The sequence below is a fragment of the Perca fluviatilis genome, chromosome 20 (assembly GCF_010015445.1).
Source record: "Perca fluviatilis chromosome 20, GENO_Pfluv_1.0, whole genome shotgun sequence".
Taxonomy (NCBI): Eukaryota; Metazoa; Chordata; class Actinopteri; order Perciformes; family Percidae; genus Perca; species Perca fluviatilis.
In genome coordinates this window covers 11631662-11649478 of record NC_053131.1, presented here as the reverse complement: position 1 = coordinate 11649478, position 17817 = coordinate 11631662, and the positions used below count along the sequence as shown (strand labels likewise).

Below are 17817 nucleotides of genomic sequence, written 5' to 3'. Positions count from 1 at the left end.
TTCTGTCAAAAATGATAAAAAAGAGGCTTAGGACCTGTCTGATGAACCAAACCTAACTGCACTGATCTGAACTGTTCATATCTGTCTTTAATAACCACTCACACATACACACACAAATCCACACATCCTCATTTTATCTATATTCTTGTAATTGATTTTATGCATTTGTTGTTTTTTAGCTCAATGCTTCCTTGTTTAATTTGTAGATTTCAGGACTATTTTTTTTCTTCTTTTCCTCAGGTGAGATTCCTTCTATAAGCACCTAAGGGTTTTCTTAATCTCACCTGCACAATCTTTCTTTTTATTTTATTTTCTTGTCGTCTTTCTGTTGCCTTTGATTTTATTGTACTGTAAATAACTAAAATGAAGTTCTTTTGTGTCATGCCAGTTTACCCAGTCTACGGCCTCTGCTGGATGTGAACTACCTGCCGCTGACAGACATGCGGATAGCCAGAACGTTCTGCTTCTCCAACCTGGGTCAGGCCCTGTACCTCACCTCCCCCACGGAGATCCAGAGGATCACCTATAGCCAGGAGACCTGCGACAACCGGCAGGTTAGTGAATGAGTTATACCACGTGTTAAACTCAAGGCCCGCGGCTGAAATCCGGCCCCTTGCAAATTTTGATCCGGCCTGCATATCAATTTATGTTCACAATAGATTTTGGCCCGCTTAGATGTGAGCCAAACCAAAATGACGGGAAACTGTTTTACAGACTGCAGTTGTGCGACACTCAAAGCACAATTTGGCAGATTTGCCGACTTTGAGGCTCAGATATTGCCATCGAACCAGAGAGTTTACGTATTCAGGCTGTGAAACAGGTTGTTAATCTTTGATTTGCTAAACTCTATGATGGCTAAGGAACTTTTTTGTTGACTTTTTAGGGCTTTACGGCGACCAAACTGTTAGTGAGAAAGCTATATGAGACACAAATAATGCAGTCTAAGGAATTATTCAACTTTTCAATTGAACTACTTTTTCTGGTGCCTAGAAGTATACAGTACATTCATACGCACACGCCATACCCTTCCACAAACCATACCCTCACATACACATAATGGGACCGGTGCTTCTAGCGCATAGTAGTATACATTCATACACTCACTCACACCGTACTCTCACGCCACTTTTTTTTTTTTTTTTAAAGATCACAGTACATATAGATTGAAATAGACATGTTCTGATGTTTATGTCTTCCTCAGGAGATGCTCAGTGAGTTGTTTACCCCTGTGGAGACACCAGAGGCTCCTAACAAAGGTTTCTTCAAAGGCCTGTTTGGGGGTGGCGCTCAGTCTCTGGACAGGGAGGACCTCTGTAAGTACACAATGGCCTAGTATCAAATCATGATTTTGTTACATCATACATATTCTGTGTAATTCTTCTGTTTATTTTTAATGCCACTGGCTGACCAAAGCCACCAGTTAGAGGTGTTTTGGGAATGGTGTGGGAGACTTTTTAGGTACAGGACAATTTGTCAGGATCAACGGCAGTACGTTTTACGTTACATTACAGCCTGATATTCGGCGCGAGGGCTCACGAGCCGGATGTCAGTCTTTGTCCCTCACCTTCCGCTCTCTGTGTGTTGCCGTTCAAAAATCCCTTCGACACGGGAAACAACAACAACCTTCGAGCTATCAAGCTTTACGTTGAAAATGGCAAGTTTTGGAGGAAATTTGGATTGTGCAATAAGGCAGGCCTGCTTGGTTCTTTACAAAGAATATGTTTACGTCATTTACTATCTAACTGGAACGTTTTGGGACTCGTTGGCGGGGGATTGTTATGGACGAAGTACACACGGCGATACACTGGTAAGAGCAAATGAGGTTTAACCATGTATCCAGCTAATTTAAATAGCTCACGTTACTGTATTGTGTGAACAGTTGACTTAATTTAATATTGTATGTGGTGTTTTCTTTTGTGGGGTGCAAATGTTCCACAAAAGCAAGTTCCTTTCTGAGACTATTTTGTAGAGCCACCGTCGCTGCGTCCTGAACGCCCAAGACGATTGTGATTGGTTTAAAGAAATACAAACAACCCAGAGTGGAATGTATCTGTGCTGTAGCCAGACCTTACTCCACAGCACTGTGGAGATAGGTCTGGCAATGCGAGACTAAAAGACAATTTCCTGAACCACCAATGTGCCATTTGATTTGACTTTGAACATGGGAAGATAAATGTCGGAATTTGTTAAGACTTTCTCTATTTGTCTTTGGTAGTTGGTGAAACAGGTGCTGGTAAGGCCTCCCGTAGCCTGGCCCAGCACATCCCTGGCTCAGGAGGCATGGAGGGCATGAAGGGTGCAGCGTCTGGGGTTGTGGGAGATCTGGCCCGCGCCCGGATAGCTCTGGACGAGAGAGGGCAGAAACTGGGCGAGCTGGAGGACAGAACGGCAGCCATGATGGCCAGCGCAGATTCCTTTTCCAAACATGCTCATGATGTATGCACTTGTCATGTCTTTGGGCTCTTAAAACTTTTTTTTTCATGTTAACATGTAATCATGTTTGTTTATCCATGTTCTTATTTCTGACTTTTTTTTTTTGACAATTTTTCTATTTTCCCTCTTCAGATGATGCTGAAGTACAAAGATAAGAAGTGGTACCAGCTCTGATGGCAGCGTGTGGAGCATCAGACTCTGTTATCACACTCACCAGTATCTCGAAGGAGCTGCAGGTCCTTCTTCTTCTCCTCTTCTTTATTTCTCTCCATGGGGTTCTGCTCAGCAGACTCATTCTTTTATTCTCAGCACAATATCATATACACTCTGCATTACCTCAGTCACCAGAGGACTGCCGCGGAGTAGACACTGGCCGACCCATCGTAATGAGAATGGAAAGAAATGGAAGAAGAGAAGCTCTTAGGAATCCCTCTTTCCGTTTAACCTTTGTTAGAGCGACAATGTTCTTGCAACATCAGCCCGCAGAACAGGAGAGAGGTGACCTTTCATATCCATCAGTCACACACTCATATATATCTCATATCTACACACACTGCTGTTTTGTTCTAAATGAGGAAAGACAATTCTGCAAAACATGTACTTGTGGTGGCCTGATTGCAATTGTTCTTTTTTTCCTTTCTCTACCCTTTATGGTGTTTGCCAAACACAGTGGACTTAAATGAGGAGAAAAGTCTGATGAGCACTAGTCCTTCGAATCTAATTAAGTCCATGAAGATGTAAGTTTCTATAGGAACGATTGAATCAATGAAGGACTTGTGTTGCTGTTTGTTTTTCTGGTTTAAATTATTTTTTAAGGGTCCTTTTGTCAGTTTGTTTTTGTCAATCCAAGAAAGGGCCTTTCAAGCACTGAGAACCGTAGATACTAGACAGGGAGATGATGAATATATTGCCTCTCACTGAATAAGGGCTGGTAGTACACTAGTTCATCACCGCCAATTTCTTTTTCACACGATTTTCCAACCAAGCTGTTTTAAGTGAGAAAGACAAATGGCGTGTTTTCTGAGAGTCACTTTGGTTTTATTTTAAATTAGACTATTTATTGGAACCGTATAGATGGATAGATATAATGGATAGGAAATAAAAGAAGTTTCTATGTTGTGCATTGAATTTTTTTTAATTTTTTTTTCATTTGGTCAATTAAATGCCCAAAAAAGTGATGAAAATGTTTACCCCTGATGAAGAGTTTACATTGATCTATCAGTAAAGAGAAGAGTTGATACACTGGAAAACCCCTGAAGGTCCTATATTCTTCTGGCTTTCAACGGGCTGTAGCTAAGTCACGAATGAGAAGGATGATGTGTTGTAGGGCAAGACAAAGAATGTCCTTAATGCTATTAGCATAAATGTATATTTTGGTTACAATTAATTTTTTTTTAATGTGATAAAGATTCTATCTATACACGATTATTCAAATTTCTTTTTGCCATTCGGTCTGTCATAGCGGATTTGTGTCTCGTCTCTCAATGTGTAAGGAAAAAAGCATGGGTCTCTTACAGCACAATGGAAATGGTGACGCTGTCTTTGTGTTGGTAGCTGCCAGTAGAAATGACCAAGCACTACAGAGCGTTAACACGCAGTGCCATTGGTCATCTCTGAACCATTCACTTCAAATCAGTTTCTCTTCTGCCTTTGCCTCATGACGCATATAGTCTAACGTGTGTGTGTGTGTGTGTGTGTGTGTGTGTGTGTGTGTGTGTGTGTGTGTGTGTGTGTGTGTGTGTGTGCGTGCATACGTATATTCAGGAATATGTGTATGGACGCCGATATTTATAATACGGCATAGATAAAGTGTATTACAATAGGTCTTTTGAGGTTTTTGTTTTTGCTTGACAGTGTTTTTCAATGTGGTTCACTAGAATTCTATTGTAATTCGGTTTCTTTTTCATGAGGTGCAAGGATATGCTGCTATTTGTGTCAATGTAGGAGCATTATCTGTTGGTCTTTTATTTTGAAAAGAGAGACAAGACTTTGTCAGTCCAGATTGCTGCCAAATGTTGTAAATAACGGGACAGCTGGACACAAATCTGACAGTGCAGGTTCAGGCAACGTGACCTACTGTACGCTTGCAGCCATGTTCTTTTCCGACACCAAAGAGTTGCTTAATTTCACAGAGTTGTCTTGATTTTTCCTAAATGGTAAGAGACCGTCTGGATACCATGGATAGCACTCTTTTTAAGTCAAGAAGTCTGCTGTGTGGAGGGTGGAAGGGAGTGGGGGAGTGGATTGGCTTTAGCTTCTTCTTCTGGGCATGCCACCCTCATTACCCAAACTGCTGTACATGTGTTCAGATAACGGGCAAAGTGAATTTGAAGAGTTTAATTCCAAAATGAGATCATGTACCACTGATGGAAAATGGTTGCAGGCATGAGGTAAAACTGTTAGAAGTTTTCATCCATTTTCAAAATGTTTTTTTCCAAGATAGATATACAGCATTTTGGAATAAAACACTTCACTTTAAGCTGGCTGATTTTAATCTACTCTACTGTGTACTGCTGCGATAAACCCATCTGAATGAACAGTTATGTGGGTTTTGCACTATTCTTTTTTTTTTTTTTTTTTTTTGTACTTAAAAATAATTTTGTTTGTATGGTTTTAATGTGTTTTATTTTTTCGTGTCCCGTTTTGCTTGTTTTTGAAAGGACCAAAACATGACCGTACCTATGCTTATAACTATGTCATTTGCCAATGATGCTGATTGCTTCACTCTCAGATTTGTTTTCCACGTCAGGTTAATGATACTATGATATATTTATATATTTGAAAACAAATGTGTATGTATACATTTAATTTCAATAATCTATTAAAAATGAATACCTTTAATGTAATTTTTTTTTCAAATAACTCACATTAATGTCCAAACAATGGTTGTGCATAATTATCCATCATCCAGACATGACAATAAACCTTGTCATGTCTTGGTTGTATTGGTTATATATTGAACATGCTCATTTCAGATTCAAGCTTTCCTACTGCAGGAGGGTCATCTCCTCTTGGTGGGCCGCTGAGTCTTTCTGCAAAGTGTGGCCTCAACTTCAAAGTGCTTCAGTTTGCAACATATATGGTCAAAATGGTCTCTTATTGCACATTGAAGGATGCATGATATTAGGTGTTTACAAACTTGAAACAACCATGTATTATCCCTCTTAGAGATTGTCTGTTGTGGGCATTTTTATTTACCACCATGTTGAACAAAACTGAAGTTCTCATCACACATCTGAAGGTGTCCCATTTTCATTTATTCATGCCATTTGTGTAACTGTGAGATATTATATTTATTTTATTGGTACATCCGTTTCTGTTACTGTTTGCTTCATGAAATCTCTTGCTTTCCCTGCACTGTAGACATGCATAGAAACCGAAGCTAGGCTCACAGCACCGTGCAGGAGAACTCAAGGCCATACTTCCATCCATCTGTCTGTCTTCTGGGATGAATATCTGTGGAGTTGCAGTATTTTCTCATAGTAGGCAATTTTTGTACAGTTTTATTAAAACAAATTTCACATGGATGTCTGACTTAATCTGCTGCCACAAACAATTTAGACTGTAGATACATTATATATAGATATTATTGTGCAATGGAAAAATAAATGTAAAATCAATCATAACATGTTTTGTCTTGTGTTTTCTGTTTCACGTTGTACCATTTTTGCTCACTGACTTAATTTAGAAATGAATGTCCCATCTCAGGTCAGAGGTGTAAGCGATAGATTTAAATGTCTTGCTCAAGAACCCTCAAGCAGGGTCCAACACTGCCTTGGTCACCCTGAGAAACAGCCTGGTGTCTCCCTGATTTAGACCACGAATAACTGAATGCACAATAATAATTATGTATTTATCATTTAGAGTGAAGAGACCATGCATCTAAACAAAGTGGCGCAAATTCATCTTTGTCATTTTTTACATAGACATTTTTGCAGCCAATGTTTAAGTTGTGGGAGATACATCTTCTCTAAAATGTATTATTAATGTGATGTCTTCATCCTGTATTGTAGCCTGAAATGTCATGGTATTTTTCTAGTGTTTTTCTTTTTACTTGTTTTGATTCGAGATGGACCTATACACTGGTATACCATAAGCTTTTAAAAGCAATATCGGCGTCAGTCCATTATTACTTTAGTGCCAATATTTGGCCCCCTTTTTCCTAATATTACTGTGTCAGTGTCATGTATGTAGTTATGGTGTGCAACTACTGGTAAGGACTGTTAAAATAAAATACTGCTAAAAATAATACAGGTATTTTCTTGTTTTTTTTGTTTACTTTTGTGTTATTTTTTTACATTTTCATGTGTTTCTATCAGTGATTTAATTGTTTATTTTATGTATTTATATATTATTTTTTCATTTCATTTTATTCATGTGTCCTACATTTCCCAGACGCCCCTGCAGGTGGCGCCAGTGCTCGCTGAACTCCCGTCGTCCACCGGAGTAAAAACCTCCAGCAGTGTGACACAGAAGCCGAGGCTGAGCATCTTCGTCACAGTCACAAAACCGGAGCATGGAGCGGAGGGACGGCAAAGTTGAATACGCTGCGAGCCAGGAGCACAAAGTAAGCCACAACAAGTGAATTCTGAAGAGGCGTAGATACTTTTGAATGTTTTCTTTTCTACGAGCGGTTTAATAATAGTTATCGCTCTGGCTTTAGCGTCGACCTTTTCATTTTTTGCTCCGGGTGAATGTTTGACGGACCTGAGCGTCTTGCCCTGTAACCGTTGCGATGAATGAGACAAAGAGGATGAATGGAGCCTGAGAGGACGCCAACTGGCTCCTTTCCCATCTCTGTCAAAGGATAACTTCACAGAAATGTGGTCAATTCGGTCAAATGTTTTTTTTTCACCAGGTAACTTTACGGTTGCGTCGTTCGACGACAGAAAGTAAGAAGTTAGCTAGAAACGTTTATTGTTAAGTGCTCGCGTCACGCGCTTCGTCTTTTTGGCTTAAAAACAATCCCAGCTCCTTCTTGCCGAGGGGATTTCACATATGCTAATTTACACGCATCCAGGAGATGTCAAAACTCAGGGTCACAAGAGAGCCTGAACCTGTCTTCGCTGTTTTTTGCTCAAGAGAACTTCGTCGGGTTTCAGCCAGCTTTGGAAAGTGTGAAAGGGCTTCGAGTTCTGACGGTTAAAGGTGTTTCGAACAAACCTCCACCCTGCTGTCTCCAGATATGCTTTCACAGCGTTTTCTATTGCTCCGGCCACAACTAATAGATGTGTTTAATTTGGAGAATTGAACTTTTGGATGTTCCATTGACCGGAGTTGTGGATTGCCTCTTCACAAAACCCCTGTAGCTCCTGTTTGAAGATGACCCAAGGGCCGAACCTCGTCCTCGAGTGGCTGTCTAAGCTCCATCTGGCCCAGTATGTGGAGTCATTCATTGACAATGGCTATGATGACTTGGAAGTTTGTAAACAGATTGGGGAGCCAGACCTCGACGCCATAGGTGTCAGCATTAAGTACCACAGACACAGGCTGCTCACAGCAGTGCACAAGCTAAAAGATGAGGATGAAAGGAAATCACCTGGCTACTACTTCACCTTAGAGCCTCTGGTTCCTTCTGCTTCCAACCACTCTGCACACTCAAACAGTGAAGATGAATTCAGGACCACAGGGAGACACGAGGCCTCCTGTCCTGGAAACCATAACCTGAGATTCACAGATTGTAATGACTTTGTGACTTATCCCAAACTGAAGCTCAAGGTACTGTTGAGGGATAAACTTGCAAAAGATGGAATCAACCTGGGAGAAGCACCTTACACCCATAAGGTAGGCAATGTTTACTTCTCTTTTTAACAAAGTCTTGATCCTAAATGCTGGCTCTTCAAGTACTGTCTCATGGAATCAACTACGCTTACTCTGTTATGTTTGTGATGAAGAGTGTGATAAATTAGTTTGATGGTGCTGACGTCAAAGCACCATTCTCCAATTATGCTTTGGTTTCTCTGGCAAAGGTCTACTAAGATTCAGTGTGGTGGTGTTAAACTTCACTTTCTCTTAATGAATCAAAACATTTCCGTGCTAGGGCCCAAGTTCATTGAATCGCTAACTTCATCGTGTAAAGAAGTTTTTGCAGAGTGAGTGGATGCGAGTGGAACAAGATTTACAGTTCTTCACAGCTCATTAGAAATGATAGCAAAAATAAGCTGATCTGGATAAAAGCTTCCCACTGTGTTGTATGTACACACATCTTTATTAAAATAGTCTAATTACCATTTTATGAAATTCGCTGCATTCCAACTGTTGTTTTGAAGTGTTATTTACTTTTTGCTGTACTAGCTGCCCCACATACTATTCCCAGAATGCCATTAAACTTGCAGAGAATTGGCATGAACTTGTTGCATTCAACTCATGGCTTTCCTTAGAGAATATGTTTCTGTACTATAGCACTATTTAAACTTCCAAAGTAGGGTGTTGAATCGACATCGGCACAGAATTTAATCATATAAAATGCAAAAAAAAAATAATATCAATAGTGTTATTCTCAGGAATTTTCAGGAGACTCCTGGGGATGTTTACCTGGTGGCAACTGATAGTACAGTAACTCACATCAATTTCTCCTGGTGTGTGTGTGTGTGTGTGTGTGTGTGTGTGTGTGTGTGTGTGTGTGTGTGTGTGTGTGTGTGTGACAGATGGTAACATGGTAGTGCAAAACATAAGCCTTATACTTTACAGTTAACACATGACCAATGAACTGTGTAGGACAATGGATGCCATCATCTGCCTTGATGGCATATGATACATTTACTGACAGCATGCCATTTGTGGGGATTTTCTGTGTTCTGACAATTGTCTGTGTGGACTGCAGAGACTGTACGTTAATGTAATTGCAGAGGATAGTTTTTCTGCTTTGGCTCCGAGTCGACCAAATCCATTCAATCCATAATACACTCAGTGAATGGTCTGAGGCCAGCCAGATAAAAAGCTGAGTGACACATTTGGCTTATTTTCAACAATCTGCCGTGATCAGTGGAAGGTGTGATTGATGGATTCTGGATTTGATTTAAAAACTGATGTTTACCACTATACAATACATTACACACTGGTGAGTCTGTTTCAGCTGTATTTTAACAGACTGTCAGAATGAATCCCTGCTAAGCAGCACTGTTAAACACTGTCCTAGAATATATTTACGCTTTAAGACCTGCGGCGCCGTTTTTCTTCTCAGCAGTGGTGCTTAGCCAAGAGAGAACTTATTCTTTTAATGGACATTTACACTCTTGGTTTTGCCTTTCCTCGGCAGATACAAATTTGAAAACGCTGCTCATCAACAATGAATGAATGTGGTCTGAGAGACAGCTGCAGCTTTCCTGATTGAGCTGATCATTGTTTCATAACATCATAGAGAAGTCAGATTTACTAGAGGGCCTTTACACAAGCCTTCCCATTTTGCAGTCTTTTGTATCCATGTGGAAAATTGTGCAATGTCTTCTGCATTGTCATTTATTATCTAATTGGAAAGATTTGTTTCACCTCTGTGGTGCCATTATATTTGAAATAGTTGCACTGTTCTAACAGCACTGTGTGGTTCTGGCCAGTTTAACAGCTACAGTACAAGCATACTGTTCATGAAAGATTCAGAGGCTAAACTACTAAGTGCAAAGGCACTTTGTGATTCACTTCCAACCTTTTTGTAAGTTACAGCCAATAGTGGCACAGTTAGATTCACCTAGAAAAGTTTCTTTAATTCTTTAGACATAGAAGCATCACCAGCTCTGTAGTCGGCACAGTCATCTTGGGGGTTTTAAGTTCATTCACAGGGCAAAACATGAAATATACTTACCGAGATTTTACAGTAGTGGATGGGATAGTAGCTACGCTTATGCTCTGCTAGTTAGTCGATGGAGCTGCTAAAAAAGTAATAAATGACCGTCACTAACAAATCATTTCTGTTTAACTTCCTCCAGCCTTACACTGTGTGGTTAATATTTTGAGTATTATGTCCTCCTGCTACATTTCAGTAGGAAATAGGCCAACCTTTTTTGGCTCATTAAAATTGGCCCAGTTGATCCTCCTCAGTTCTTGCATTATGATTACATGCATGATTATTCAATTAATTAACTCTGTGAATATCGGCTTGATTTGGAGCCGCTCATCAGCAAAGAGTTGATTTAAGACAATCAGGTGAGACTGGTTGGCTCTGTGTGATACCAGCATTTTGGAGCAGTTTGGCCTTTCAGGTTCATCAAGTTCAGTCCATTAAACCATTGCAGAATGCAGGTATGTAGGCCAGTATGGCCCATTTTCTCAACAGGAATAGCATACAGCAGCTTCAGGCACACAGGATGTCTGGCACTCCCAGCTATGCCTCTTTGCCATGCTCTTTGCCTACATTTGTGCAGAGCTTGACCAAATATCAGTATAATAACAATATTATATAAATGTTGAGATTTGATACTATTGAAAAATATTGAATTAGATATTGTCTGGGATTTTGGTTATTGTAATATTATTCACTAAACCATTCATTGTCTTTTTCTGCTGTTTTTAAAGTGTATTAAAGATGTAAGTGGATATTACCACACACTACTGTAGCGTAAAAACAAATCCATCTATACGTACTACAAGCAAGTGTTGAATTTCAACAAGTTTGGTTTTCATACCACACCGAAATGAATGGAAAACTCTGGCTTGCCTAGAAAAATGAGCAACTTCTAAAAATCCAAAACCCTATACACTCTTTAATAGTACCCTATAGTGCCAATTGCTTTACCATCACTTTTTGTACACTTGTGTAAGTCACAATTAGCCTGGCTCCGCCCTCCTACGTACTTCCACAGAGGGAGTGGCTGAGAACGATGACGTTGAGGTTGTGCGCTAGTTTGAGTTGTAGTTCTGTAATGGCGGCGGAGAAAGATGCGAGCAAAGCCATTCGGTCCGTTGTGGCAACGCTGCCGTATATCCAGAAATTAAAGCCCGAGCAAGAACAATCTTTGCTGAGTTTTGTTGGTGGCCATGCTCTTGGTGGCCCTCCTCCCCACAGGGTTCAGGAAAAGTTAGATTTTCCAGCTCGCTCCGTTAGTGGTGAAGGAGTTGGCTAAGGCGAACGCTAGCGATGCTAAGCCGACGTCACGACCAAACGTTAGCGATTGGTTATGGCAGATACAGAGTGACTCTGGGCAGATCCAATAGTTTTAAACTTCAACAGAGTATCCGCTTTCAAGGAAGTTAACACTTGTCAATGGAGAGTGGCCAGACTCTCTGTACAAATGAAATGTACGAGAGTCTGGTAGGACCAGGCTAACTCACAATGGCCTTGTTTGTGTTTAATAGGTGAGATCGAAAACAGTATGGTGTGTCCTCAGGCCCCATTCTGTCTGCAATTCAGGAATGCCTCTGCCTCTCAGTCCGGGTTTGGTAGTGCAATCGGTGGGCAATGGACTTTTCTGCATGCATGTAACAATTGTGCATGTATGAATAGTTCACAGAGGCCCGCAGCATCTATTAGTGACTTTGACAAAGGAAAAAAGGTAATTCGATAAAAGCTGGCTGAGTTGTAAGTGACCTAAACACTGGCACTACTCTACAACAAGTGTTTTGCTGAAAGTGTATCAAGGATTTTCACAAAATAGAGGTTCCACAAGGGCAGCTTGGAAAAGCAAAATCCAACCTAAAACAGAAATTCCCAAGACATGAACTTGTCTCTCCCAAAGGTAGAACCCAAAGCCAAACCCAAGAAATAAACATTTCACAGCCAGATGAGGTTTCAGTTGAGCTGTGAAAGTCTTGTCGTCACATTTACAGTCTAGTGTTTGCTATTGTTTTGTGTTCACACAGACCTAGATTGACCTGGTCATGTTGTAGGAATAACCAGAGTTCCAAGGTAGATTTCAATAATTGCACAACATGCATTGACATTCATATTTGGCATAAATTATTGACTACACAAAATTGTTCTACAGTAAGGTGCTTCACTTGTTTGCAGCTTCAAAATGTTATTACAAGTACAAATAATGTAGCCTAATACTTGTAAAACACTAATAGGCCTACTCTATTATTATTATTATTATTATTATTATTATTATTATTATTATTTTCATGAGTATTAGTATGAGCCTAATACTAATACTCATGTTGGCCAACCTGATTTAAATATGTTCTATATCTTAAAGGATAAATGCCAAACCTTCTCTAGGAAGATGTCCTGTCTGTGCATAAGTGTCCGTACCTGACATTAGTATTTTCAGTTGGTGGGAAAGGGATGCTTCTCTGTGCTGCAGCCTCTTCTCATGATAAAGTCTAAAATACAAAAATCTTGCCTTTGGTGCATTTCAAATGTAGTTGTTAACTTCAGCAAAACCCCATGAAGATGGTTAACAAGCTTTCAAAAAGTGCATCAAATGATTAGCTTTGTCATTTGACAGCAAAGCATACTTTATATTATTAATCACACACAGACCGTGTTGGGAAGGATTCCTTTTCAAGCGGTTAACTTAACTGAGTTAGCGGTTAGCTTAACAATGGGCTTCAAATCCCCAGAAGGCCTCATTGCAGTGCCCGCCCAGCCTGAAAAACATCCTCAGAATGGGGGACAAATCTTAGTTGTTCAGAAGATTTCCTTGTGTTGCTCTGCCAGAGGATCGGAGGACAAGCTAAACCAGCAGGCCCCTTTGGACCGAAGAAAGGCCAATCTGAATAGAGCTTGGCAAAATACAAGCTCTGCAGCAGCTGACAGCTGTCTCTGCCTTTGTCACTATTAAATGGAGATTGAATGGAATAGTTTTTTGCTGAACAAAGTTGGTTTTAAAACACCAAAACCGATTTTACTGGTGCAACATTGTGTGGAGGGGGACCTGTTGATAAATGAGAGAAGTGGTTTTGTGGTTTAATGGTTGATAACCTAAATAGATCAGTTTTTATTCTGTTTCCTTTAGGGCTGCTTGCATTGTCTCTTTTAAAGCAAGGCTTGAAAACCTGTTTCTTAGGTGAGCATTTAGTTAGAACTGTAGCCTCACAGCTAGGGCTGGGCATCGTTCAAAATCTTTCGAACCGGTGCCAATTCCGATACCTCAGTTTCGATGCCGGTTCCTAACGATACTTTTTACGATCCCATATGTTCTAAAATCCATTTCAACATCAACAAAAATACATTAAACACAAAGCTTTTATTTTCCACCTTAATTGTGAATCAAAACAGTTATCAAAATAAAAAAATTCTGGTAAAACTGCTCACTCAGAGTAACATTATTACAGTTTTTTTCGAATGCTGAACGACAGTGGGCACAACTGGAGTCACATGTGCAAAACTCAGTCTGCACAGCAGCAGTTCATGTGGACCAAACTCTAGTTCGTTTTTCATTGCTTGAACGCAGTTTTCAAAACTCTACACACTTATCCCATGACTTTAACCACAACGTGCACAACACTGTAGATTTACAGCACTTTGTTCAAATGCTAACACACTTATGTCAAAACTGTTAACCACACATTCAAAACAGAATAGATTTCAGTCTGGTGCCTATCAAACACTGCTGATTGCAATTTTAGCTGAAAGCCTAAGCAGGTGTTTTGTTTTAGACTAGTTAGTGAACATATATGGTATTTATACATCAAATAAGAATGAAACAATTCTACGCTGTACTGTTTGAGAGAAACAGGTAAAAGAGCAAAGATACCAATATGTCCAGGTAAGATATCTGAGGTTATGTACACAGCTATAAAAAACAGTGAAAAACACTATATCTTTACAATAGTAAAACTGCGTTCATCAGGGCAGAGAAACCACCACCGTCGTGCGTGCTTGTCTAAGAGGAAGTGTAATGTCAACCGCACCGCACCGCGACCGCTTTCGGCTCGCCATTAATATCATATCACGGCAAACGCTGTCTGCGTGAAGATTAGAAAAACTGTAACCACACTTGAAACCAACCGTGTGTGTGTGTGTGTGTGTGTGTGTGTGTGTGTGTGTGTGTGTGTGTGTGTGTGTGTGTGTGTGTGGTGTGTGTGTGTGTGTGTGTGTGTGTGTGTGTGTGTGTGTGTGTGTGTGTGTGTGTGTGTGTGTGTGTGTGTGTGTGTGTGTGTGTGTCGGAGCTCTGCTCTGTGTCAATATGCAGAGAGGACAGATAAGCTTGCACTTACGCACTCAGACGCTTTTTGGAAGCGAAATTTGGCACCGAAAGATGAATAATTTTTCGATACTCATAGAATTGGATTTGGTGCCATAAAAGTATCGACGTTCGGTACCCAGCCCTACTCACAGCAACAAGTTCTTGCATGTGTTTGAGGTCAGCTGAGACCTTTCTGTGTGGAGTTTCCATGTTTTCCCTGTCCCTACATCAGTTTAATTAGCATTATCAATGATCTGATCCACTGATATAAGTGCTGTTGGATCTTATTAAACCCCTCTGGTATTGGCCATGGCCATGATCAGGCTGCCCACCACTTTTGTAGTCAAGACCACCTAAACCAAGACCATGCCATCACCAAGACCAGAGTGGATCGAGACCGAGACAAGACCAATACCAAACTGGTGCGAGTCCCACACTGAATGACACGGTAAAATGTGGAAAATGCTTACCATAGGCACTCAAATTGATCTGAAAGATCCACATTCCCATTTAAAAAACACTCACAGAAAACCAATTAAGATTCTTCTTCATTCACCTCTTTTTTTGCCATAGGTGTATCATGACAAATGCCTTGATAAAATAATCAAAAGGCAGTTGTGGTCTTGACCGGTCTTGAAATAAAATCCTGTGACCGAGTTAAGTGCGGTCGATTCCGAGACGAGACCTTCAGAAAGTGGCCTTGAGACCGGTCTCGCACCGTGATATCATGACTTCGCGTAAACATACACGCCATTTTCTAAAGCCACGTGGCGGGTAATCGCGAGGCTACGTGTTATCACGAGGCTACAGTTGGGTTTAGGAAACGTCACACGCGGGTTGGGTTTAGGAAAAGAAGAACCGGTTGGGATTAGGGTTTAGGAAACGTGACACACCACGTGGGTTGGGTTTAGGAAAAGAAGAACTGGGTTGGGTGTAGGGAAAGAACAAACGTGGAAAGGAAACATCACACGTGGGACATGATCCCCGCTCTCCTGGGTGAAAGTCCTGTGTTTTAACCATCCTCCACCCTGACTAACCTCCCTATGTGGATTTTCGCCCTTTCATTTTCATACTACAGCGTCAATTTACACACAATTGTCAGGTAATGTAAGTCAATGGAGGCCAAATGGCATTGATAAACACGCTAAAAAGTATGAGTATGCATCTTGATAACACGCCAATAATGGCATACAAATTGGCGTGTCATACATACGCCACTTCATGAGATCAGTCTGGGTCTCGAGACCAAGCCCAATCTGGAGTACTACAACACTGCTGCCCGCTTATTTCCTTCAGAATAAATATAGCTGTTGAAAACAAAGGCTAGATAACTGTACTTAATATGTTTGGGGTTGCTCTCGAAAGCACCTGACGAAAAGGTGTTGTTTACCAGCTGCTTTTGCCAAAAAATCCCAATATCAGGAAAACTTGATACGCTGGTGACTCCTAATGTCGGTGTTTCAAAATGTTCAGGTTATGATCCAAGTTCTGGGATTGTGAGCTGAGTGATCTCCACTATACTCAGTTATGTTTTATATCTTCATGAGCCAGTAGGAAGGAACACTGGTTTTATACAAACCGCAAAAGCCTAGCACACAGTGCTGTATGTTAGGCTGAGTGCATAAATCCTATATTAACATTTGGTTGTGTTACATTGTGATGAATGTATTACCACCATCCTCTTCCTTATCATGCAGTGTACTGTAGGGAATACGTATTTATGGACTTTATTTATGTAATGTCAGTATAGATTAAGGCGAAACAGTGGACCATTACAGGAATATTGCTGGGTTATTGAACTTATGGTGCTGAGGGGGGCACAGAGCACTCAAACGCTTAACATGCCACGAACACGCTTGCCACTTACAGTTTAAGATTCGATAAATCCGTTTTGTTACTCATGCAGGAGTCTGTTCCTCTCCTCAACAGAACTGTGCAAGGACAGTTGTCAATGTACCAGCACATATTCAGCCACTCCACATTACATCACTGAGTGATATCAGAGATGTATATGTTGTTCACACAGGGAACACGTTGCTATGTATAATGCAAAGCCCTGTGCTAAGCGGAGCATAATCACTGACCTATATTTGTGAATGTAGTTTGTGGACTGGAGGTTCAGGAGATATGTAGCTAGTAGCTCATTGTTCTTCTCTGTCTATTCAGTTCATTTTAAAATGGCCCTCTGTCCTTGTGTTGCATTCAAGTAGAAATTATTCAGTGGAGCATCTGGAGGGGCTTTGCCTAAAGAAACCAAGAGTGCATCACACACAATTTACATGCTTATTTTGGACTTAACAATATGTAAGTTTTATTTGTACTTATTCTTTGAGTGTAAAGTACTGTATTATGTGTAGTTGTAAGCACCCCCTAGCTGTAGAAACACTCCTCTGTCTCCAGCCTTTACCTCTGTGTTGCTTCAGCTATTGTATTACAATGCCAAGTAGGTCTTTGAAACTATGTAGCACTCTCTGAATTTAAATCGCTCTGCGGTAGTCTTTTGCTTTGCGGCAGACCCATGCAGGAGGCAGTTGAGTTGAGAGAGGAAGTTTGATTTAAATCTTTCAAAATCATAAGCACTGAAGGATTAATTGTTCTTTCTGGTATTTGTATATATATATATATATATATAATAACACATCTCAGGAAACTTGACAGTATTTACAGATGTTTTCAGATAATTTGATAGATAAAATAAAAAGGTAGACACCTCATTTCCCAGAGACCCGTGAATATGTCATGTACTCCATATCCACAACTAAACTACATTAAGTCTGTAGCAAAGCAGTGGAATTGAAATGTCTGTGCGCACATATCATTTGTTTATTAAAGTTACATTTAGTATTGAAAGTCAGTCCTATGGTTGTCCTTTGGTGATGCGAGTGTAATCAATTTTGATGCTCTTAAAGCAATAATTTAAAAAAAGAAAATTATTATTTACAAGGAAAAAAAACTGATGTGTAGAAAATGTCAGGTTTATTTTTCTTACCTGCACATCATCCAAGTCCCACAAGAATAAGTGGAGCAGAAACAAATGCCTTAATTTAAAAGTTGTTTAAATCTCTCTTAGTTAATTTGAAATAATAAAAATGAAAAAGGACATTCATCCTTTGACTTGATAAATGTAAAGCTTTGCCCTTGACCTGGCATGGATCTGTGTAAAGATGTTTTTGGCCCTAACCCTAACCCTTCTCTCTGGCATTGAGAGTTGCGTCACCACCAGGCTCTTGGAGGTCATTGAGCCACACTAAATAACCCTTGATCACGTTCCATTACAAGGGTCTGACATTGCTCTCTCTGGGCTATTTTTACTGCATGTGCA

The 17817-nt window shown here is 40.3% G+C and overlaps 2 protein-coding genes across 18 annotated transcripts in view; both read left to right on the top strand.

Annotated features, from left to right (window-relative positions):
• Positions 1–6059, top strand: part of stxbp5b (syntaxin binding protein 5b (tomosyn)) — a 39350-nt gene extending 33291 nt beyond the window's left edge. For all 16 annotated transcript variants that reach the window (XM_039785679.1, XM_039785678.1, XM_039785676.1 and 13 more), the window contains 4 exons: positions 389–554; positions 1202–1313; positions 2216–2436; positions 2566–6059. In XM_039785679.1, the coding sequence (XP_039641613.1) occupies positions 389–554; positions 1202–1313; positions 2216–2436; positions 2566–2607 (541 nt within the window). In that variant the 3' untranslated portion in view covers positions 2608–6059. The remainder of the gene's footprint in view (positions 1–388; positions 555–1201; positions 1314–2215; positions 2437–2565) is intronic.
• An 837-nt stretch (positions 6060–6896) lies between these two features.
• Positions 6897–17817, top strand: part of sash1b (SAM and SH3 domain containing 1b) — a 61899-nt gene continuing 50978 nt past the window's right edge. The window contains exons 1-2 of one of the 2 annotated variants that reach the window (XM_039786517.1): positions 6929–7000; positions 7743–8217. In XM_039786517.1, coding sequence (XP_039642451.1) covers positions 7756–8217 — 462 coding nt within the window. In that variant the 5' untranslated portion in view covers positions 6929–7000; positions 7743–7755. Of the gene's footprint in view, positions 7001–7742; positions 8218–17817 lie in introns of both variants that reach the window. The other variant, XM_039786518.1, reaches the window with a different exon arrangement.